Source organism: Labrus bergylta, chromosome 8 (assembly GCF_963930695.1).
Source record: "Labrus bergylta chromosome 8, fLabBer1.1, whole genome shotgun sequence".
NCBI classification, from domain to species: domain Eukaryota; kingdom Metazoa; phylum Chordata; class Actinopteri; order Labriformes; family Labridae; genus Labrus; species Labrus bergylta.
Genome location: NC_089202.1, coordinates 15,612,017 through 15,635,159, shown reverse-complemented (window position 1 = coordinate 15,635,159; position 23,143 = coordinate 15,612,017). Strand labels below are relative to the sequence as shown.

Below are 23,143 nucleotides of genomic sequence, written 5' to 3'. Positions count from 1 at the left end.
CTAAAGAGCATTAAGGTTGAGTGCTCACTCTCTTTCATGCACACACACACACACACTGTAACGCGGTGCTTGCTCCCATGCTCAGATTGTGTTTATAAAGAGCAGCTGTAACCTAAGACTTGATATGGACTGTGTAGACAACTGCATTGATTAAAAATGATCTGTTCAGACTTGTGCAGTGAGATGGCTGAAATCAGGCCTGAAACGGATCCTGTACAGGGTGGTACATTACAGAGATCTCACCAGGGGAGCAGGGTCAAACTGTAGAATGACATGTTGCATGAAGACCAGCAAGTGGGTCGGCCGATACTTCAAGTTTTCTATTAAGTTGAAGGCTGGGCAATGGTCATCGGCCACCTGAGAGAGATGATCGAAGCATAGAGACAACAGAAATAAGAAAAATTTAAATAAAATAATAAAAGTACAGCTGAGAGATGATGGAGCTAACTTTCCATAAGTCACTCACATCAGTCAGATCGTTCTCAAAATCCTCATCCTCAGCCCCGATGATGCTCATGGCTGGGTTAGAGCACTGAGCCCCAAAGGCGCCCGGCTATGGAGAGAGAGAGAGAGAGGGGGAAGAGAAAACGAGACAATTAGCAAACATTATAAGCTATACTTTCAACCAGTAGGCTACTTCTTTGACATCCTGAGCCCCCGCTGAGCCGAGCCAGACATAAAGCCAGATTAAAGATTGGACACAGTGAACTTTACAAGTGAAAAAAAAAAAACATCAAGCAGGAAAGACAGGAAACATCCCAGGGTCCAATCTCCAATCCCGCCTCCTCAGGAGAGCGAGGGAAAGAGAGAGAAAGAGAGAGAGAGAGAGAGAGAGAAAGATATACTGTAGGTGTAATGGTATTGTAGGATCCCATTCATATGAGAATTCAAGGCAAAGAAATAAAAAGCATCAGTCAAAGTTTAAGAAAATGTAAATATTGTCGCTTTTCCCTAAAAATAACTTTTCTACTAATTGACTAAAATATTCTACAAATGGGAAACTACTGACAAAGCATACAATATTTTTTAACTTTAGTTCGTAAAACTTAGTCCCTCCTGAAATAATTTGTGAGTTCATGGTAATGGGAGACCAATAATGAAATATAATTGGCTGATAATGAAGCAATTAAAAAGGTTTTTAACTGAATAACTTTCACTATTTTATTTATTAGGTTGATTTTCTGTGAAATGCTAAAAGTTCTCTTCCCCCAGGCCACATTAAAACATTTAGTTTAGGTCTAAAAATCAGGGGGGAATAAGTCAGTGTTTAACATTCACTGCAAACAACCTTTTCGATCTGAGCTTTCACTGAAGTTTGGACACATTTTGCTCAGGAAGTTGTTTTTAGAAATGCACTCAAAATCACTCTTCTAGCTGGCATGATGTTAACCCTCTAGAAATATAACTAAACTATCAGACATTAAAGCTTTATGTAAGTCTTTGCCTCTGAGGTCTATGAATGGAAAAAAAAATTACATCAGAGCAGGTGACCAACTTACCCTCACACCACTTCCCCTGCATACACACCCACAAATACACAAATAACATAAATTCAGTCCTCTGAAAGCTGCAGACCCAGAGCCGCAACCAGGCAGGCAACACCCACAAACCCACAAACCCACACACCAACACACATGTAAAGTAAACATGAAAAAAAAAAAGAAAACAGCAGCTACACCGTACAACATCGACCATTGTCCAGTGTAAGGACAGTCTAAAGGGCAAAATGTACAGAGGGCAAAGAAGTGTGTTGTAGGAAAAGGTGTTTCCAGTAATAACTGTATGACTGAAAAGCCCTCAGGAACTGTTCGTGAGGAACTACAGGAGTTATTGTGTAGATTAAGAGCTATGGTTCCAAAACTTTGCATCTTCAAGTTCAAATCCTTGTTAAAAGATGGCCTTGTTACCTAGAATTGTTCTTTCAGTGCAGGATGGGGTAAAAGAACAAAACAAACCTTAAAAAAAACAGAAATCCAAGCGCTGTGGAGTGGACTAGGGTCAGACCGATACGAGAATAATATAATAATACGAGAGAAAGAAAACTGATACTGAAATACAATGATAATCAAATTAAATTATATTTAACTGGTGAATAAATCCAGTAATATCGGCGCATTTATCAAATTAGCTGATACCAGTAGTCACTCGATATGCTAATATCGGCAGAGATTATTGGCTGGCTGATTTATCGGTCGAGCTCTACTGTGGACTTTTATATCTGTTTTAGAGAAAATTAGCTTTGCTGACTCCGCTTCCTATTTTACATTTCTTCAATTATACATCGTCACATGGTTTAAGTGTACTCAAATGCCTGTAAGTGTACTTGTTTTAGTCTTGCTTTATTAAGTATTTTATTGCTCATGGGTGTTTGTGTAGTTTGGTTTTGATGACTATGAAGAGTTACAACACATTCACTCACATCACTTAGTGTCCCTTTATGGCGGTAGTAATTACAGTTTACTCACATACTCCTTCTGTGTGTGTTTGTGCTGACTGGACAAAACTCTCTCTGGTGGTCTGTAGGAGAGGATTGTTAATTTGATTCACTTGAAAACCTCAACAACCAAACCGGTCCAAGACCAATGGAAAAGCAGATGCATCACATTTTAAGAAGTAATGCTAACTATATTTAGAGGTAGTGAAACAACAAAATCCCAAATCACAGTGTACTTCATATACGCAGCAGATCGCGGTGGAAATATGTTTATGTTTCATTATTCATTCAAGTTTGCTTCAAATCAATGAGCACCCTTACATCCAATAGTAAAATTCACTAGACAAGTTTTGTTCAGTGAAGTATTTGTATATCAGTATATTATGTATTTCATAAGTACATCTATTATTTTTATTTATATGGAACAATAAAAAAAAAGTTGTGAATATATGTCAGGGCTATAGGCCTTTAATGTCATTGTCGACTGACTGTACACTGTACTTTAAATGTATAATAAACTTAATTGAATTGAATGGTGGCATACCAATAATAATGCTGGGGAACATTTCTGCCCAGGACAACGTTTTAAAGCAATGTCTTTATCACTAATGCATTATTAAAGTATTCACAATCTTGCATTCAATAGGCCTATTGAAGTTGAATTTCAGTGTCTCGTATAATAATAATTTTTTTATAATAATAATCGTGTAAAATTTGAAAACAGAAAGTGTCTGATTATAGTATGCGGTTATGAAGGCTATATATATATATTTTTTTTTTTTAGCAGGAAGTGAAAAATCACTTAGTGGTTAGTTTGAAAGGAAATGTTTTGTGTGTTTTCAGTGAGTGCAGTAGACCTCAAATGCTCTGAGGTCAAGGTGAGTTCTTGTAAAGAGACAGACACACAGAGAGAAGAGGAGCATTAGTCAGGGGGACAAAGAGAGAGAGAGAGAGAGAGAGAGAGAGAGAGAGAGAGAGAGAGAGAGAGAGAGAGAGAGAGAGAGAGAGAGAGAGAGAGTGTAACAAAGATATACAGACAGAAAAAGAGAGAGAGAGAATGTGTTCATTCATGGTCATATCCAGCAGGCTGTGGGCTGAGAAAGGCCAGTGTTCGGAGCAACATGTGTAGGAGGGGTTAGCCAAACGTAGAGACTCACATGTGAACGAACACACACATACAGTCATACAGTAAACACACACACACACCGCAACCAAGAACCTTACCGTAACGTAACAGCCAACACCACCTTACCCAGCCAAACAAATAGTCGTCATCATGACAACAACAACAACAATTCTGCAAAAGCATAACAAGCCGTGTCTTGGTGGAAAGATAAAATGCTGCACTGTTACAGCTCCAATGTTGAAAAGATTAGATAAAACCCTGATGACAGGTGCACAGAGCCCACAGCTCTGTTAGCTGAGTCGACCAGAAATCATTTCCAGGGTCTGCCATTTATCCTCTTATTTAGTGAGTTGTTTGTCAGTTTGTGGAGAGCTCTGTCTAACAGTCTCTCCAAATTTTCCTTAGAAAAGCTTAGAGCTAAGAGCTTAACTGAATTTACTATTTTGTTATTGGTTAATGTGCTGATTATGTTTGTGATAAATTTATTGTAAAGCTTGTAAAAACTTCAAACTCAAAGACACCATTCAAAGTTATTTGAGCTCCAGCTAATGTCTTTTTTTTTTTAAATGACAATACAATCCCAAAATATTCAAACAACACCATCGTCAGACCAAGATATATAGATTTGTATTTATTTTCAAGCTTCTGACCATGAAATATTTGGGACTTCTGCTTAAATTAGTTACCATGGTTTTCTATATCGGCCTTCATCAAAGGTTTATTACATCATGTACGGTGACTGTTGAAGTATTAAAAGTAAGTGCACTGACAGTTGATTTGTTTTTATATGTCACTTAACAGTCACATTTAAATTACAATAAAACAAGCAGAAGATGCCTTTCCAAACTCTACAGAAAGCCCTTACAGAAAAATGCTGCCACTGTGTTGGACTACAGATCAGAGCATTTCAGCCTCCTCATTACAGGAGACGCTGAAGTCCATCCTTTGTTGTTGTTATGTCTTGGTTGATATCTCAGGCACTGTAATCCATGTTTGTACTCAGAGAGAAAAACTTGAGCAGGCAGGGGGGGAATCAAATTGCGGCTACTCAGAGGGGAAGTGGGGAAGGTCAACGCTGCTCTGCATTTAAAGAGATCGTGGCGTGGCAGGAGGAGCCAAGTGGTGCATTCCAGCATATGGCACGGGTCAGACAACAGATGGAGACAGTCTGTGAGTTTTCAACAGTGAGCAGACCCTCCCTCCTTTCACCTCTATGAGTGCATGATAGCTGTCATACTCACTGCAACCTGTGAGGGTCATTCGGGACTCATACAGACGTGGCTGAGGCAGAGAAAAGAAAAGGGCCGATGGGATAACTCGAACAGAACGTCCAAGAAGTGCGGAGATCGGGTCGGCAGCTGCCCCCCACCCTGCCCTCTACTCCCTCCCCTTCATCACATTCCTGTACTAACTAAGTGTCAGGTGGCATCAATCCAATGATAGCCATCAAGCGTACGTGCCTTTGTGTGTGGCGTGGGTTAAGACTGAGCATGTATGTGGGAGGGGGCCATTCCTATGTGATTGTGGGGAGTATGTGTGTGTCTGTGTGTGTGTTATATGACAACTGGTCCTTCACAGCAGCATTCCTCTCTGCTTCAGGGGAAAGACATTTCATACTGTACATGAGCAAATGAAATAAAAGCACCTGTTTTATTAGACCTTTTTTTTTTTTTGAAAGTGTAGAAGAAGCAGCACAGTGAAGCATTTCATATTTTCCACCAGGTCATTAAGAGGTTACGCTGCAGCCTAATTATAACGTGAGTCACAGTTACATCAGATATATTACGCAAACCCCACGGCCATTGTGAAACCCCTCAGAGGAGGAGTAAAGCTGTGAGCTCACCCCGAAGTGGGCATCTTCAGTGTCCATACCACGACTGGAGGGTCCCACACCTGTCAATCAGTGACCGTCAGAGGGCAGGGTGGTAAGTTAAGAGCGTCTTATGGCAAGCAGTTGTAACACTCAAAGCAAACAGACTCCCTTCAGTAATCACATTTTAAGACATCCATATAAGGATTTATCTAAACTGTGTTCTCAAAAGTAAGAATATCCTTCTTCCTGTAGGATAAATTATGTCACGTTTGCCGTTCATGTGTATCAGGCTTCCAGTTTATCCACCATGTCAAAATAATTCCTCACTGGATATGTGCAGTAGAATTCTTCCTAGGCAACTGAAGATTAATTAAGATTAATTAAGATATTTTCAATACAGTTATAAGTTATTAAAAAAGTATTAAAATTATTTGTCTTAATTTCTGGATTGTGTAGGAATTAGAGGTTTTCCTTGAAATAATTCTACTGTAGATATCCACAATGTTCATTCTGGACAGGAGGAATGACGTTGTAGATATCTAAAATTGAAGGCCCAACACAAATGAATGGCAAAAATGATGAGAAATGAAGAGAATAAGAGGAAGTACAACCGCAGTGATAAGAGAATCAGACTGCTCTTAACACAAGGCAGATGTTACACATGTCACACGGGTCTGCAATAACTACAATCTGTTGAAGATGGACTACAAAGAGTGCATCTATCGCCTGGTGCCGTGTTGTTAGTGCAGCCAATATTGATGATAAATATTAAGACCTTGTTCAGGTTATGAAACAGAACAGCTCCTCAGGACGAGGCAGCTTTTAGCCGCTGTGACAGTCTGAAGATCTGAGAACTACTGTGAAGTTATATATCTCTTAATTTGAGCTAACTTGTTATTAAGAATGATTTTATGAATGATTTTAATCCCTTTTGTTACTCTTTTTATGTAATAAAAAATAAAATGTATTACTTTTATCAATAGACTACACTGGTTGTGTCTTCCAGCTTGTAATACAGACACTCCACCATCACAAATTGGATTTCTTACTTAGGCCTTAATCATGATGGGAAAAACAACGTTTCATCAAAACTGCAGAAATCCTGCTTATGTTTAACTACTGCAGTATGCAGTGGTTAAACACTGACCACACCTAGCTGTTAGCTTAAGTGGTAAGTGCAACACAGTTTGATTGATTGGAGTTTTAGATGAAATAAAAAAGCAAAGCTACAATATGTGAGGTGACAATGTTGTCTCATGGAGAATATTTATCTGCCCGCCCTCTTCTCCGCTTGTATTTAATCAACATGAATCATAAGTTTCTTTGAAGTAAAACTACTGTTTAATTTTAGTGAATTATTATTTTTTACTACAATCAGGTAGATTGTAGTCATTTCAATGTGGCATTTGAGCAAACCACCATGACCGTTATTAGAGACATTTTTACCTGCTTTGCTTTGCTTTGTTTTACTTACAGATATGTATAATACTGTGTGTGTGTGTGTGTGTGTGTGTGTGTGTATGTGTGTGTATATTATTATCTTGTGAAATGTTTGAAATGCTTTATGTGCCTGTGTGAAGCACTTTGAATAGCCTGGTGTCTGAAAGGTGCTCCATAAATAAACTTGCCTTGCCTTGTTTTCATGAACGGTTGAGAGGCGCCGCACATCAAATAAAGTTGACTTAAGGAATTGTGGGGGATATTTTCCTCTCTCCTTTCATTAAGGATGGTCCAGTGTGTCCTAAGCTAAAGGAGATAATAAAGGAAGCAGTGAAGCTCCTTTCCTTAACGTATGGAGAATTCAAACAGCTCTTATCACTGCTTACACATTAATACTTCCCGGTCGTTTCACTCAGTGAGGAACCTTCCTAACCCAAAAGGACTATTCAAATGTACCCAAAGTGTTAAGAGAGGAAAAGTGCTGATATTGGATTTCTGAAAATCAAACAGAGAACAAAGTGTGTCGTTATGTGGATTGGCAAACAGTGAATTGGCTCATTGTTGTACACCTGCTGTATTTTAATAATGTCTTATTTAATCAGTAAAACTCATCTCCAAAACACCGACCAGATAAAGACGCTCCAAAAGACATCTTTGCGATGAACAGCAGCCTCTGATACACACAAATAGAAAGTATCTTAATAATGACAAGTTCCGTGAAAAGGCTGCATGCATCTGCAAGTAACAAGCTTTAACACGCTTACATTGAGGGTTTAAAGAAAGAGTGTTAAATTAAATAGAGCAAGTTTCCTCACAATAATGCTCTTACATGATCACATGATCTGTGCTGCACTCACTCTGCAGACTGAGCAGAACGCTAAGGGCCATGAGTGCAGCCAAAAGTTGATCTCACACACACACACACACACACACACACACACACACACACACACACACACACACACACACACACACGTTCAAAGTTTAGTGTGGGATAATTTACATCTGATAAATGTAATTCTGTCAAATATTGATTTGGCAGCAGGTTCTTTATCTGAGTCGTGATACAATTATCAAATCACTTCTACCAAATAATAATGATAATAATAACTTTTAAAAATATATAAACACTCTTCAAAGATTATCCTGCCAATTTCAGATCGACTCCTCACAGTATGACATGGATAAGGGAAATTTCCGAGTTGAAAAAAGGAGATGAAGTGTGATAAGCAGTGGACATGACACCAAGCTGCAGTGAACAATCCATTAATCCTGCACTTTACCTTTTTAGGGGCATTTTATATTCTTCAGTTAATCAGATAAAGTGATGAAGCATCAAACAATAGTCTTTTATTAATCATCACAGAATAATGACTTGAATATCTGACAGTTACATTCTTGCTGGAAATAGCTAAAATGCTGGACCCTCGTAACTTCCAGATTCCTTTGAGATATATAAAAACTTTCTTTGTGTTATGATTTGTTCAACAAATCAGCTCAATCACAGAGTTAAGGCTTTGGTAGGCAACTCCAGACAAACTAGTAAAAGAAAGCTAGTTTTTGTGGCAGCCAGCAGGATAGAACTGTGCTGTGTGTGTGTGTGTGTGTGTGTGTGTGTGTGTGTGTGAAGTGAAAGTTTACTCTGATACTTCACCAGTGCTACAACGACGTGACATCTCTGTTGCTTGTGGTTACAAGTGCGCTACCAAAAAAAAGACTAGACTAGAATTGAACTGCATTAGTATAATCTTCTTTCTTGCAACAAAATGACAGCAGGCGACACTCACACATACTTACAGTACATGTCCCTGTACTGAAAACTAAAGCTCCTCTCATCCACAACAACTGAATGCACCTGGCCACATTGTATGAACACAGGTCACTGTTCTCTTCTTACGCTCAGTCACAATAGGCTGTGTCCTGTCCTCCATATGCTATGAGGGCAGTGTCCAAAAATAGCAGAGCAGCTAATGGCTATAGCTTGCTGTGTTTGTGCTGCTGTTTATCTGGCTCTCTCATCAGACCCCAGCATCATTAGCAGTGACGGGGGGATTCCTACCAGCGCCACTGCTCCTCCAGCAGCAGATCCCTGAGGCCACTGAGCACAGAAGAAGAAAAAGAAGCGAAAAAAAAAACTGGGGGAGTGGAAGGTGGCAAATGGGGAGGCACACAGACAGGAAGAGGGTGTAATTTCCTCAGGAAGCTATTAGAGCCATTTCTTGTATGACCTATCAGATGAAAAGGGGGGGGGGGGGGGGCAGGGAGAGAGAGAAAGAGAAAGCAAGACAGAAAGAAGGTGAGAGAGACAGAGAGAATGAGGAAATTGTAAAAAAAAAAAAAAAAAAAAAAAATTGCATCGAAGAAAACAGCGGTGACGCTCATGTTTAAGATCACACAGGAACCAGAAAAGGAAGTGTGCACGACATGAGAAGTGATGAAAAAAAATTAGGAACACAGAGTTACGCAAAAATAAGTTGAACAGGAAAAGACAGACTTAAAACAACATAGTTCATATGCAAATTTTGATTGGGTTTTTCAGAGGACATAAAAGATGTCACTTTTACAACACAATCACCCTGACGTGAAAATGAGGAAAAAAATGTGTTTTTATTTATGTATTCATTTGTAAAAAGCGACAGTGCACAGTAATCAACATTCAGACAGATTTAAATGTACCAGAGTTAGGAGAACAATTCTAATTCTCATCCACAGTCCCTTTGCCAGATGTCTTTTGGCATTTTACAACTACATTTGTTCAATAGTATAAGAATAAAACAGTTACATTACCACGATACAATTTGAGTAATGAGAAGAGATAATGTCCAACATAGGACGTGATACAGATATAGTAATGTAAGAGTATGAGCTTCAACAACTTGAATAATGTGTTCTCATTTTTATCTCAACATTTATCTTCCTATATTTTACATACTGTCAAAGAACCTTAGATGGTTTAAATTTAGAAACGTATTTGTTCTACTTCATGGCTCGAACAGAAACTTCAAGGACGAACTAAGACTGGTAAACATGCACATATTATCCTATATGAACAAAACCGACTAAACAGAGAGAAGAAAGAATAAGGGGCCCACATTGAGGAGGAGAGGGAGCATGGACAAGAAATTAAAAGAGGGGACACGGTGCGGCAGGAAATGAGGAATAAGGCAGAAAGGCAGTGGGAAAAAAAAAAGAAAGACAAGCTATTGAAATGTATGTGTGAGAAAGTTTGGAAAGTCTGAGTAGCACAGAGGCATCTTGAAAACATGTTCAAGAACAGACATTCAGTTAAAAGGTTTCCACCTTGACTCAATGGTTTTGGCTTTATCTGGCAGAGACGACAATGACTACAACACGAGTGAAAATGTTCTCATGATGATTAGTCACAATTCATCATTTGGGTGTGCGTCACAATTGCGGAAAAATACTGTGTAACTGCTAACAACATTCATTTTGTAATTATGAAAGGTGGATTGACTTTCTTAAATGCTGCACGCTTAGCTTCTGACATTTGTTGAACTAGGTGAGAAAAGTAGAGCCTGACTACTCTGACATTTTAACACAGATGAATATAGTAGAGGGGATATTTAATTTCGATATTGTGGCTAAAACAAGAATGAAAATAGACATTTAGATATTGATACTAAGTATGCTTAAAGAAATATTCTTAATTAAAGGTTTCCGAAGACAGCACTCGGAATATTGTTCATAATGGATTCAGAGGCAGCTGTACTTGACAAACAGATAAATGACAACATTTCCAAATCAGCCCAAGCCATCGTTTCTGCATTATAGGTTAAAAAAAAACTTCTTCTCATTTTGATCACAAACATATACAGATACAAGCTTGCTCCTCCCACAGACTGCCTTGATGATTATGGGGGGGGGGACTGATGGTGAGTTCCATTTGATCTCAGAAGCCGGAAATTCCAAGTGGTCAGTCCGCTACTTCATCAGGAACGCCGCCCCCCCCCCCCCCAGTCAATATATGAGCTGTTTATACTCATGCAGCACACAGAGCGTTGACTGACCTGTGTCACATCCTGCACTCTGTGTAGAGGCTCTTATATCTGCCAGACTATAGAGTTCCCCAATTCAAACTGAACCTTTAAAAACTAAAATCCTTTTTGTCCACTTCACTCAAAGTCTGTATGGGTTGTGCTATAGCGTTACAGTGTTCTTATCTTTTCTCTTGTTTTTGTTTTATGCAGATCTTGTACCTATGGGTAAAATGCACTTTATGTTATTGGTGGTTTTCACAGGTTCTCTGTTCACATGTGGATTGTTTCTATGTACTGATGCTACTGTGGAGGCAGCTAAATGTGTGCAGTGCTCGAGTGCAAAACAATATTTCCCAAAGCGGGGCTTTAAAGAGTCAAGCGTAGGGTATATGTGATAGGCATGCATCAGCAATGACATTGACTGACCAGTATATCAGATGGGCTTGAATGAAATACAGACAAATGCTGTCTTAAAGGAACAAGCCACTACTTTGACACACTTATTAAGTTTACACAACATCACGGGGAGAACAATGCAGCCAGTGAAAACGGCTATAATGTGTCTAGGGAGGCGGCATTTTCTTTAATCTGGAAGAAAAAGAGGTTTTCATTGTTAACATGGATTGGGAGGTAAAACCTCAACAAAAACTTGCAGCACTGAGGATGTCGACTTTGACAAGATACAGAAAATCTGATGAAACCACTGGAGTTCCAATTACGAGAAGAGTTTGGACTGTATAATGTGAGTGAATGAAGGTAAAGACATCTTAAAGTCAACGTGCTTTGATTCTTACCATTCTTTAGAAACTTTACTTCATGAGTGTAAAGAACAACCTTCAGGAGGTACGACTTCAGAACAGATTATCCCAACAGAGAACACAAGCGTCTTAAATTATTCCGCAAACAAGTGACTTGATTAAAAGATAAGACTCTTTTCAATTCACCAAGATAAGATCATTCAAGATAAAAAAAATCTTGATCAAATATTCAGCGCCGTAAAAGGGTAAGAGAACAGTGATGTGAACATTACTGAGGGCAAAGTTATCCCAGAAATCTTGTCACAGCTCCGACAGTAAGCAAACAACAGAGATAGAGAAGATAGCAGAGCAGAGAGTTTGTGTAAAGTACAAGGGAAATGACATCAGTGTGTGAGAGAGAGGGAGTTACTCTTCTGCGGTGGAGAATATGCTCGCTCAGACGTTTTTTTTTAATCGCCTGTTTTCGACTACCACATCCTTTTTTTTTTTCTTCTTTTATACCTTGTTTGAGAAAATGTCATCTTTCTGCATTTCCTTTTTCATTTACCGCTTCTCTCTCCCTGTCCCTCCTTCTTCTACTCCACCTTTAGCTTGAAATAAAACGGTCCCTTGTATGATCGCTCCAAGACAGCCAGTGCATTCATGGCCCGGCAGACAAGGCCCAATTATGTAATTTAACGACCATTACGTAGTGGCTAAAATAAGATTAGGTCCAATGGCGCAGGGAAAGCAGAGGCAGGTCTTTTCATTGCCTGACAAGATCCTACCTTACATGTTGTTCTTTTGAAAAAAATAAAAATAGGAATCATATCATTGAACGTCTCACCGTTTCTAAAGGACTCGTTGCACCACATCTGCCACATCTTCTCTGAGAGTTTTACTGCAATGACCTTTTTCTTGATGGTTTTATTTGGACACAATCGCTGCAGAGAATCATTGACCTTCTCTTCATATGATCTCAGTTGAGTAGACATTGCTCTCAGAGGTTTTTTTTTTAATGATGCCGAACGATCCCCCTTCCCCCTCCCCAAATCTCAGCGTGCAGCATTTTGATGATGATGTTCAACAAGGTAGCACAAATCACAAGCTTCTTCCGCACACAGCCGTGCACATTCACCCGGGCTCAGCGCACCTTCTCTTCATTTTCCATCGTCTCTCCTTGGAGCCAAAGTACACTTCACTTTCCTGCTCCAACAAACTGCCACCCCCACCCAAACAAACGCCTTCCATACTCCCGTACCTTCCCCCTCTTTCTCTCTCTGCATGTCCCCATATAGAGGTCATTCGCTTCATGGAAACATTTGATAGGCTAGGGCCAATCGACTGGCATGGATTGGCAGCTCACAGTGAACCTCCAGCTTGGTCTAACTGCTTCCATGTGTGTGTGTGTGTGTGTGTGTGTGTATGTGTGTGTGTGTGTGTGTGTGTGTGATTGGAGCAGTGATTGCCGAGGCCAAACAGAAACTTCTAATTCTGGGACGAAAACCACGACTCAATAATACACATGATGTCTGTTGTGCTTTTGTGAGTTCACTGTCCAGTTTTAATAGGCTTCTGACTTTACAGTGATACCGAACAAAGAAGTAAGAAAAATTCCCCCTGCAGAATTTTATCAGAGTTTAACATTTGCAAAATTCTGTCAACATTGCTTCTCCCTACTTACACACAAGAACATCATTCATGATAAAGCTAACCTCATGCCAATAGTGTGCAATCCAGACCTACAACATTCTTGTCTCTCTCAGGATGGGACGACACCATAAGGTATAAAAGGACAGTGCAATGTTTATCACTTAAGACACTTCTCTGTAGCGATGATCAATGTTTACCTCAAGTTTAAATCAGTATTTCAAATGAATGTATACAAGAGTCTACAGCCAATATAACTTCACCATAGTTCATGAGGAGATTTGGGGTTGTCATGTTCTTTGTGCCTAAATATAGCGTCAAGCTGCTCGCCTCCTGCAGAGACAAGAAGCTGCCACCAACAGAAACTTAATTTGATCAAATGTTTCTAACTCCACAGTCTCTCATTTTCAAAAACGTGTTGACTTCAGTCCAAACCGAAGCTGACTCGAATGACATCACCATTTCATATAGCTCCCTAGAAGCCACAAAGAGGTCATACAGTCCAAATGAAAAGCAAAGTGAAGACTTAAAAGTGCTTGGTGGCAAGTGTGGTGCACCAAAAACAAGTGAATTTAGGTTCAATCCAATTTAGCATGAAAAATAATGAAGCAGCTGCATCATTCATCACAGTTAAAATGAAAAATATTGGGGGCGCTGATAGCATAGCTGTCATGACGCGGGCCGCTTATACGCAACTTAAATTCCTCATCAGCGGACGTGAGTTCATATCCGACTTCGACCCTTTGGTGCATGTCATCCCCCCACTCTCTCCTCCCAATACTCCCTATGTCTCTTCAGCTATCTTATCGAATAAAGAGGGAAAAAAGCCCAAAATATAACTTTTTTTTTTAAATTGGCCAAATTTACAGGAGGACTTTATTCATGTGGTGGCTGTGAATTTATCCTGAAAGAAAAAAAATGCATCTCCAAAATGTCAATTGAAATATTGATTTATGGTATTCATTGCAGAAGTGTCATTCCTCGGTACTAACAAACAGTCTGCACACATGCAGAGAGTGGAGGACCTTTCACCCCTCCATACCCCCCATCCTTCACTCCTCAAGAGTAAACATCATCTATGGAGTCTAGTCTCGCTTTTTCCACCCTGGCCCTCAAATGAAAGAGCTCATTCTCTGTTTCCTCTCTCTCTCTCTCACTCACTCTCTGTCACATCAGCTTTCCAGCCATCTCTCTCTGACTCACACTTGGACGGACGGATGTAACTCTTTCCATTTTCTACCTTTTTTTTTTTGCCTCGAGTGAGAGGCACAAACTGCCGCAGCAAAAGGTGACACTTGCCATACAAAATCCTGTTATCAACAAGTGTGAGAGCACGTAAACACTCACACTGAGATTGGATGCAATTTGTTTCGGCCCCTGAATGGCTCGTTCAGTTGTGGGGTTTATCCAAGCTGCACCACACATGTCCACACTTTGACAACACAAACTGCAAACCTAATCTGGTGACTGAAGCCATCCTTGATGACAGCAGAGAGATGACAGAAGACAGGCAGGTGAACACACTGACCATTACAGCCCTGTGAATGAGCTGATATCATTAACTACAGAACAGTGGCAGAAGTGTTTCATCTTTGCAAAGGATGAACAATAAAATATTTTTTTGTGCAACGTTTGATATTTGAGAGCTTAAGGTTTAAAACACGACAACACAGCTGAGTGTGGTGGGATTCCATTGGCTGGAAGAGCGGCCATGCCCTAAAAATGTTACAAGTTTCATTCATAAGATTAAGCATGAACAACACCAGCACTCTGAAACTGGTATGGTCTGTTCCACTACTTTTTATGCAGCTGTCTTCAGTGAATTCTCTGAAAATTCAGTTAAGAAAATGTGCACTAAGTGAAAAATGTATATTTCAGAACTTCGTTTTGCACAGAATAACATGCTACATATGTATACGGGTGATCTACGCACTGAACTGCCTTGCCTACAGTGTCTCACCTTGCTTGGTGCTGAGATTAGCTGTGTGGTTGTGCCAAGGGCTCTGTGCAACATCACCATCTTCCCATGCACTATGGCACACACACACACACACACACACACACACACACACACACACACACACACACACACACACACACACACACACACACACACACACACACACACACACACACACACACACACACACACACACACACACACACACACACACACACACACACACACACACACACACACACACACACACACACACACACACACACACACACACACTCACTTCGGTATCTTCAACCCACCTCACCCACTGAGCTCATTCAGGAGGAATCAGTAGATTTCTCTGCTGACCCGCAGAGAGAAGCTGAGCCTCGCAGTCCGCTCTGTCTCTCATTATCTGCAGACTGTGCGTCAATCTGACTGAAGCCAGAGAAGAATACCTGTGTTCCCTTTGAAGTCGGCTCTGACTACAGTAAATTATTAGCTCTCCTGCAACACAGCTCCAGGCCCTTAGGACACCCCCTGGCTGTTCCAGAGGTGGGTGCCATTACCTGTCATCACAGCTGTTGGGATTCTTTCACAGAGGCTAATAAAGACTGTTGCGTCTTATTGTATCTTCATCAGAGTTTATCTTCCAACCCCTACAAGGGGCTGCACATGTGGGTGAGTATAGGTAGGCCTGTAACAACAGAGAGAGCGCGAGAAAGGGAGAGAGAGAGAGAGAGAGCGGCACAGCAACTCTGATTAAATAGCCAACATTCCTTTAAAAGGAAGAGAAGGTAGCCCTTGGGCTCCACACAAGCCTGCACTTGTAAAACGTAGAAAGAGAGAGAGAGAGAGAGGGGACAAGTGCAGGGCTCCTCTCGTCTAGCAGAGCGTAACAGGAAGTGGCAGAGCCTGCTTCACATGGGGCCTCTGGGGTGTAGCGGCTGGCTGAGGAACACGTCACAGTCTCCGAAAAACGGCTGCCTTCAACGCCCTTTACACATACATAGCCATTTCTAACAACAAGAAAACCCAATTGTTATGAGCGTTAACCAGAAATATGAGTTTGCAGGGGCAGAGCTCCCTTTTTTTCCCCCAGAGTAAAACCCCCAGGAAAGGGAACGCCATCGATGCAGAAACAGGACAAACTGGACTGGCAACCTGGCTGCAAAACGGTTGCTTAAATAAATAGATATAATAGATAAATGAAAACGTGAGAAACTAATTGGTAACCCGCACGGTTCCCAGCTGCTGTCTGTAGTTGATGACTGCAGAGCCATAATGAAGCCACACTAGTAGATGGACAGTAAATGCAGTTTCCTAAGCCGGAAACTCTCGCCTATTCTTCACAGGCAATGTCCTCTGTTTAACAAGGCAATATCACCGGGGCTAATCAATTATATGTAGACACTAATTACTGAGCACTGTCTGCACTCTAAACCCCCCCTCACACACACACACACACACTCTATATAGGTTGATCAGATGAGTGAGGGCTATAGGGAAAAGAGGAGGAGGGGAAGCTGGAAGGGTCAAACCGTGCAACATGTTTGTAGCCTCTTTGTGTTGCAGAAACAAAGTTGATGGATAAATTACAGAAAAACAAAAAAAAAAAGCTTGATGTGGCACAGATTACTTTAATCTCTAATCGCGTTGCTGAGAGCCATTGTTTCAAGTGGACCGAGTAGTAAAACTACCAACCAATAATTTAACAAGGAAAAAACAAACAAACAGCTGTATAGCCTTTATTAAGACTGTATGTTTCTTGTGAGAAACAACCTCAGAACTACAATTTGGATACTTTCCAGAGAATACATAAAATGTCACAAGGTCACCAGCTATAAACTCCCTACTGACTCCCAAAGACACAGCAGCACGTCGTTTGAGAATATTATAGTGATTTGTAGCTCAGTATCAGACCTAAACAAGACAAGTCGTAAAATCGTGTATGACTTTACCCCCCCCCCCAAAAAAAATAAATACACACGGTCAAACTCTGCTACCTGAAGTTGTGTATGGACCGTCCTCACTGCCTCTGACTCACATTTAAAAGTTTCCAAAGAGTCACACAACTACTGCTACATTTATAAAAGACAATGTCATTGAAAGTTATTATTATAAAGTAGCTTTTTATCCAAACAGGAGGAGGTATGTATGCAGACAGCCGAGCACAGCATTCCTCTATGTGGACTCCACCGTCTGCAGCTCGCACAGGGGAGGAGGGTAAAGGGGGGGTGGGGGGGGGGTAAGCTGTTTCTCTCGGTAAAACAAATCTCCACATCCACTTTAATTTCACCGCATAGAGCCATGAAAGTTCAAGCTCTTAATAGTGCTCTTAAATATAGAGTTCATATAATGGACTCACCAGTGAATACAGGAGAAACGACAGGCGAAGCGTCTGATAGGTTTCCTGCTCGAAAGTTGTCGTGTGTCAGTGGGGAAAAAAACATTGTACGCGGAAGTACACATGCAAAAAAGAAAAAAAAAAAGAAAAAAAAGAAACACATACACACAGGGTTATTACAACCTGAAAGTACGAAAGATTTGACTTTCACAATTACTTACACTTTAACATACTATTACACTTTTATTTCTAACATAAAGTAACTATTTCCGTGTTTCTTTCTTTACGGTTCGAGTGGCAATATTATAAAAAAAAAGGTTAAGTGTTTTAACAGCTTGTTCCGCACTGTGTTACATTTTAAGCCTTCCCCCTCATTGACTCCTCACTCTTTTCTATTGGGAACATTGTTTTTTTTTTTTTTTAAGCGCAATATCAACTTTTTCTTATAGTTTGTGTTTTGTTTAAGCGACATTTGGCTAGTGCGGTGACTTTGAAGTGCAAAGCAAAATTACAAAATTTGAGACAAATTTACATTTTCAAAAACATTTTTACATTTCATGAAACAAAATTACAAAACCAAAACAATTTTACCGAGGAACACATTTATATTTTATAAAACATATTTACAAGTGGCCAAACACTTTTACCAGTCCCAAAACAAATTTAGTCTTCACGTAATATTTAGAGGAGTCATTAAAGTGTTTATTTTTTTAACACTTTCCAGAACCACATTACTCTGTGTCCAATATGTTTTACTATTTCTTCGATGTCCTTATTTCATACTTTAACTTTGAGGAATGCAGGAGCATGTAGTTTTATCTTTATCGATTTGTATAAATGTCTGCAGTAGCCTAACTATTTACTATATTATACTATAGTTGTTTCCCTCCATAAATTGACCAATATTAGCTCCTTAAACCCTATCTTCTGTATTAAGCATCAGTTATTTGACTTGGCTGTTATTTCCCACAGCTCGCCCAGCTGTATTAAGCTATGTATTTCTTCCATGAACAATCGGCACATTATCAAGCAAAACATATAACAAATATTTGACCACCACCAAGAACATGTGTCTACCGTGAAATCAAAGCAACTGTTTACATAGATCATGCTGAAATCTAACTTTAAACTCCCCTCTCTCGCTCACAAGTGCCTCGCTTCTGTTCTTCTGTCTAGCCTCCTTGCGCCACCTTGTGGAGAAACATACACATGACACGGTCGACTCCAAGCCGCCTCTTAACAGTACTGACCTGACAATATGACCTGAAATATATCTGAGCAATACCACCTCAAGATCACTTTAAAGTCCAATGATAATATCATAACTCGTTTTAATGTATTTCAAGATGTTCACGTTTGTTCTTTATTGTATTTTAATATCTTTCTGTCCATGTTACATTGAAATTATGTATATTCAGGACTTTTCCATTACGATTTAATGTAGTAGTGTACATGATTGCCTGTTATCACCTCATATAAAGAGATTACATGAGAGATTTAGAATGTGCTAAAAAAAAAAATGTGTGTGTCCATCATGATAACCACAAGCTAACAAATAAATGCTACTGTATATAACGATGGCCTTCTAATTTTTATGAAAGGTCCTTCCTGCTAGAGTTTTCCTATCAGGTTAACTCCTCATGGTTGTACATTTTGAGAGGCTGCTGTTAGGTGGATACAATTTAAGTGAAAATTGTTGCAGCGACTTTGTGTTAACATTGAAGGTTTCTAGATGTACTCGAAACAAGTTGTAAGGCCTGACCTCATGCGCTGACTGCTTCTATAGAGAGGTCTATTTAAAATGGACGTGTTCCTCACTCAGGTTAGAAACAATGGTAATAAAAAATCATTTGAAGATGCTGTTAGAAGTGAAGTGCCAGCACAAAAGGCAAACATAAGTTCAACAGTTTTTAGGACAGTGCAGTGTTTAAGTTTAAAGTGTGTGTGTAAATTGTAATGACATCATAGGAAACCTAAAAGCATGAACATGTCCAACAGGCTGTTTCCTCTTTATTATTATCATTATTACTCAGTAAAAATAGTGTATATATGTAATTCAACTGAACAGTTAAACCCGGAGGGGAACTGAAACACTATAACAATATAAAAAAATACACAAAATAAGGAAGAAGCAAACTTACACAACACAATTGAATTGAGGTTTTCATTGATGCAGATATGAGCTGTTAGAAATAAATCCTTTGATCGACTGTCATTTTAATTCTCAAATTCTACACAATGTTTCTCTCGAACTTCTACTTTTAATTCTATGTAGCTTTCTTGACTCATTTTTGCAGGCTTGCAAAACAGTCCGTATTGTTGATCGGTGTAGGGCAACTTTTTAAAAGATCCAAACTGAGCAGAAATCATAAATAGTGACCACAATACTAAGCTGGTGATAGCGGTCACATATTATCTGTATTAAAATGTACTAACTACTAGTGCAGTGATCAGAAGATATTATATAATTCACTGAATGCACTGGACATAAAATATGGATTTTCAACCATGCTGTCGTAGTAAAAGAAAATGTGAGGGGAACCCCTGCACTATATTTGACAGAAACGCCACCTCACATTTTGTTACTCGCTGTCACACAATGCATCTATTCAACAAACTCAGAGTCAACCACAGTCCACTATCCAGAATAATGTTTATTGCTTTGAAGATATTAATCTTTTTCTTCTTTTTTGCCACTTTCCATTTTTCCTCTTTACAGCAAAACAAAGAGATGACAGGTGAAAGCACTGCATTGTCGTTTTTGGATGTGTACACACACATATACACACAGAGGAAACAGTATTTACAGCTGTTGGTAAGTGAACTCCACATGGACGTGACTGGAGGCCTTTTTCCTGTAGCAACTCAACAAACATAGAGCTTTACATTAACTTTACAATAGAGCTTTCACAACGATTGGTATATGGGCACTGTTTGACAAACCATCAGATATAAAGGCTATGAAGCTGTACAATATGTTGAAGTGTGCACTGTGTGCTGAGAAAGCTGGGCCGCAAAAGAAGGTTGTTTCATCAGACCTGTTAGAGCAGAAAGAAACTGTTTTTGAATAATTTTTCCGACACTGTTTAATGTCCTCAAGCAAACCAAATTGCTGTGCTGCTGGCGTGGACAAAAAGCACTGATTGAAAAATAATCAAAAACAGATTTAGAGGGGAGGATTTAAAAAAGAAAATGCAAAGACCAATATTATTCACATTAGACTAATTACATTACAGTTACACTTGGTGAATGCTAACTATAAAAATAAGTCCACCAGCATATTTTTGAACCCAAAGGGTTTGTACATTGGGCATCTGGCAAAAATGACCAAAGGGCACAATTAATTGGGGGAAGAGACAATTCCCAGTGTGAACTCTGTCCTCATCATAGAAAAACATCTTCAGAGTGCAGATCTTCTGCCATCAATAATTTAAACTTTGATACACCTAAGCTTATAATTTATCCAACATGTTTAAATACGGAATTAAATCACAACAATACAGCTAAATCTTATCATAGTGAATTATAATTAAATGTAATGTACACCATAATAAAATATATACACAGAAATAGTCATACAAATTTCTAGATTGGTCCAGCTCCCTCTGCTCTCTTTTTCTTTCCCTTTTTTTTTAAAATAAAAAATGTGCAGAAAATACTTGAACCACAGGACAAAATAAATGTTCACACACTATCACAGTTATCACTATTAAAAATTAGGATTTTAAAATTTAAATAAACCTGCAAGAAACAATATGTGTTAAAAGTAAGTGCAAAATAAACTCATAGGTAATAGAATTTTTCTCCAAGGATGATGGGGAGATGAGATGTATCCATTAAAGAAAATGTTGACTAAAATGACCACTAGGTGGCAGTATTAGACTACATCTCAGAACAAGTGGTGATTTTATATATATATGGTCCAAATCTGAAGAATTACAGGACAAATGTGTAAAATTGGATCGATCTGAGCATCATTTGTTGTTCTGTTCTGTTAGTATAGGGATGTTGTTTGTTAATGTTTGTCAGGGTAGGTGTTGCTGTGCTGTAATTTACAACCTCGCTGCCTTCTATCATAGCTCGACCGCAGACAGAAAATTGTCGAGTCCTGCTGGCAACGCGCTTAACAAGTCAACAAAGTGTGGAGCGATCATTTGGTGTGAGAGATCAAAACAGAAAGGACAAGGTGGGGATATGGACAGCCGATAGCTTAAAAACTGAACGCATAAGATGGACACGTCTGCAGGGTAATGGACTGTGGGCGAGTTAAAAACTAACACAGCAAACAGGGAAACAGTAATTCTAGAAGTAAAGAACATAACTGCCTTTCCTTGAAAAAGTGTCCATCAAGAGTTGACCATTTAAAGCAGGAAAGTGTCTCCGTGAAAAGAAAGGAGAGAAAAAGAGAGTTATCAGAGCATAGACTGGCAAGATGGTGGACGCAGGAGAGAAAGTATTAGCTGTGGATCATTTTGAGAGTCTCTGTCTCCCTGTGTCTGTCATGCAGAGCCACGGCGGGGGAGAGCGAGGGAGGCAGGGATGGGGGTGGAGGAGTGAGGGGAATCATGCTCTTCAGAGGATGTGGGGACACAGGCGGAGGGAGAGCGGAGATTGGTGGCAGCACACTCCCTTTCTTCCCATCCAGCAGTATCTGTGATCTGCTCGCCAGGCTGGACTCCTTCCTGATGCCGAACTCGTGCTCGTTCTCGTTGTCCGAGCTGCAGTCGCTCAGATCTGTGATCTCCAAGTCTGAGTCTGACTCCGGGTCCTGCTTTACCCCTCCTCCTCTCCTCTCTGTGGGACTCTGCTGGCCTGTCACAGTTCCGGCTCCCAGTCCAACTGCTCCAAGAGTCAGACCCACCCCTGTGCCTGGAGTATTTGCCTCCACCCTCTCCCCCAACGCTGCCCCAATGTCCGTCCGACCAATCGACAGGCTCCCCGGGTACGGTGGCAGGCACAGTCTGACTGGTTGACCACCCGCCGTGCCGTTTGTGCCTCCGGTTTGCCCCGCTGCCCCCCTCTCACCTCCACCTGCCTCCCCTGGGGGGAGCAGGGAAGAGAAGGGGTGAGGCAGCTGGGAAAGGCTGCTCTGTAAAGGGTTAGGGTAAAACTGGGAGGGGTAAAGTGAGCCAGGGGGCAGTTTTGGGCAGTTATTGAGAGAGAAGGCCCCTGGGAGGTAGGGGTTGAAGCCCCACGGGTAGTCAAAGGGTGGGTTGCGCGGGTACGGGCCCAGCAGGGACGGGGGTTTGGAGTAGCATGGGGCACCTAGGATGGAGAAAAATCCAAAGATGGAGGTTAGTGCTCAGGAGGGCCAAAGGTTTCTTGACATACAACATCCAAGAATGTTCACTAATTATGCTCAGCCGTATTAGCAAGTCTAATGAGAAGCCACAGGGGCCAAATCTGGCATGGTTGCTTTCAACAAAAAAACCTGATGGTTCATTTATGCATGCCAGTACTGAGCAGTACAAACACTTCACATGAACACCCAGATTCTACACTGCACTAAACACTGAAAATCAAACAAATATAACTACTGATCAAGCAGTTTTCCTGAACATTTTTTTATTCCCGCTTGTTGAAATGGAAATATTAGAACAAGTTGCCTCTGTTCTTCACCATGGTGACAGCCACCATGTGGAAAAATCCAGCAGGGACT

General features: G+C 40.2%; 2 protein-coding genes across 13 annotated transcripts in view; both read right to left on the bottom strand.

The window, feature by feature from the left end:
- The window catches only part of arhgef1 (Rho guanine nucleotide exchange factor (GEF) 1), a 40,992-nt gene extending 23,234 nt beyond the window's left edge, over nucleotides 1-17,758 (bottom strand). For 2 of the 8 annotated variants that reach the window (XM_065957589.1, XM_065957591.1), the window contains exons 1-4: nucleotides 17,506-17,756; nucleotides 5,404-5,453; nucleotides 467-553; nucleotides 244-357 (exon numbers count right to left, since the gene is read on the bottom strand). In XM_065957589.1, the coding sequence (XP_065813661.1) occupies nucleotides 244-357; nucleotides 467-553; nucleotides 5,404-5,453; nucleotides 17,506-17,647 (393 nt within the window). In that variant the 5' untranslated portion in view covers nucleotides 17,648-17,756. Of the gene's footprint in view, nucleotides 1-243; nucleotides 358-466; nucleotides 554-5,403; nucleotides 5,454-17,505 lie in introns of all 8 variants that reach the window. The other 6 variants (XM_065957592.1, XM_065957594.1, XM_065957590.1 and 3 more) reach the window with 5 other exon arrangements.
- Nucleotides 17,759-20,120: 2,362 nt separating this feature from the next.
- The window catches only part of erfl1 (Ets2 repressor factor like 1), a 50,305-nt gene continuing 47,282 nt past the window's right edge, over nucleotides 20,121-23,143 (bottom strand). For all 5 annotated transcript variants that reach the window (XM_065958287.1, XM_065958286.1, XM_020650365.2 and 2 more), the window contains exon 7: nucleotides 20,121-22,749. In XM_065958287.1, the coding sequence (XP_065814359.1) occupies nucleotides 21,941-22,749 (809 nt within the window). In that variant the 3' untranslated portion in view covers nucleotides 20,121-21,940. The remainder of the gene's footprint in view (nucleotides 22,750-23,143) is intronic.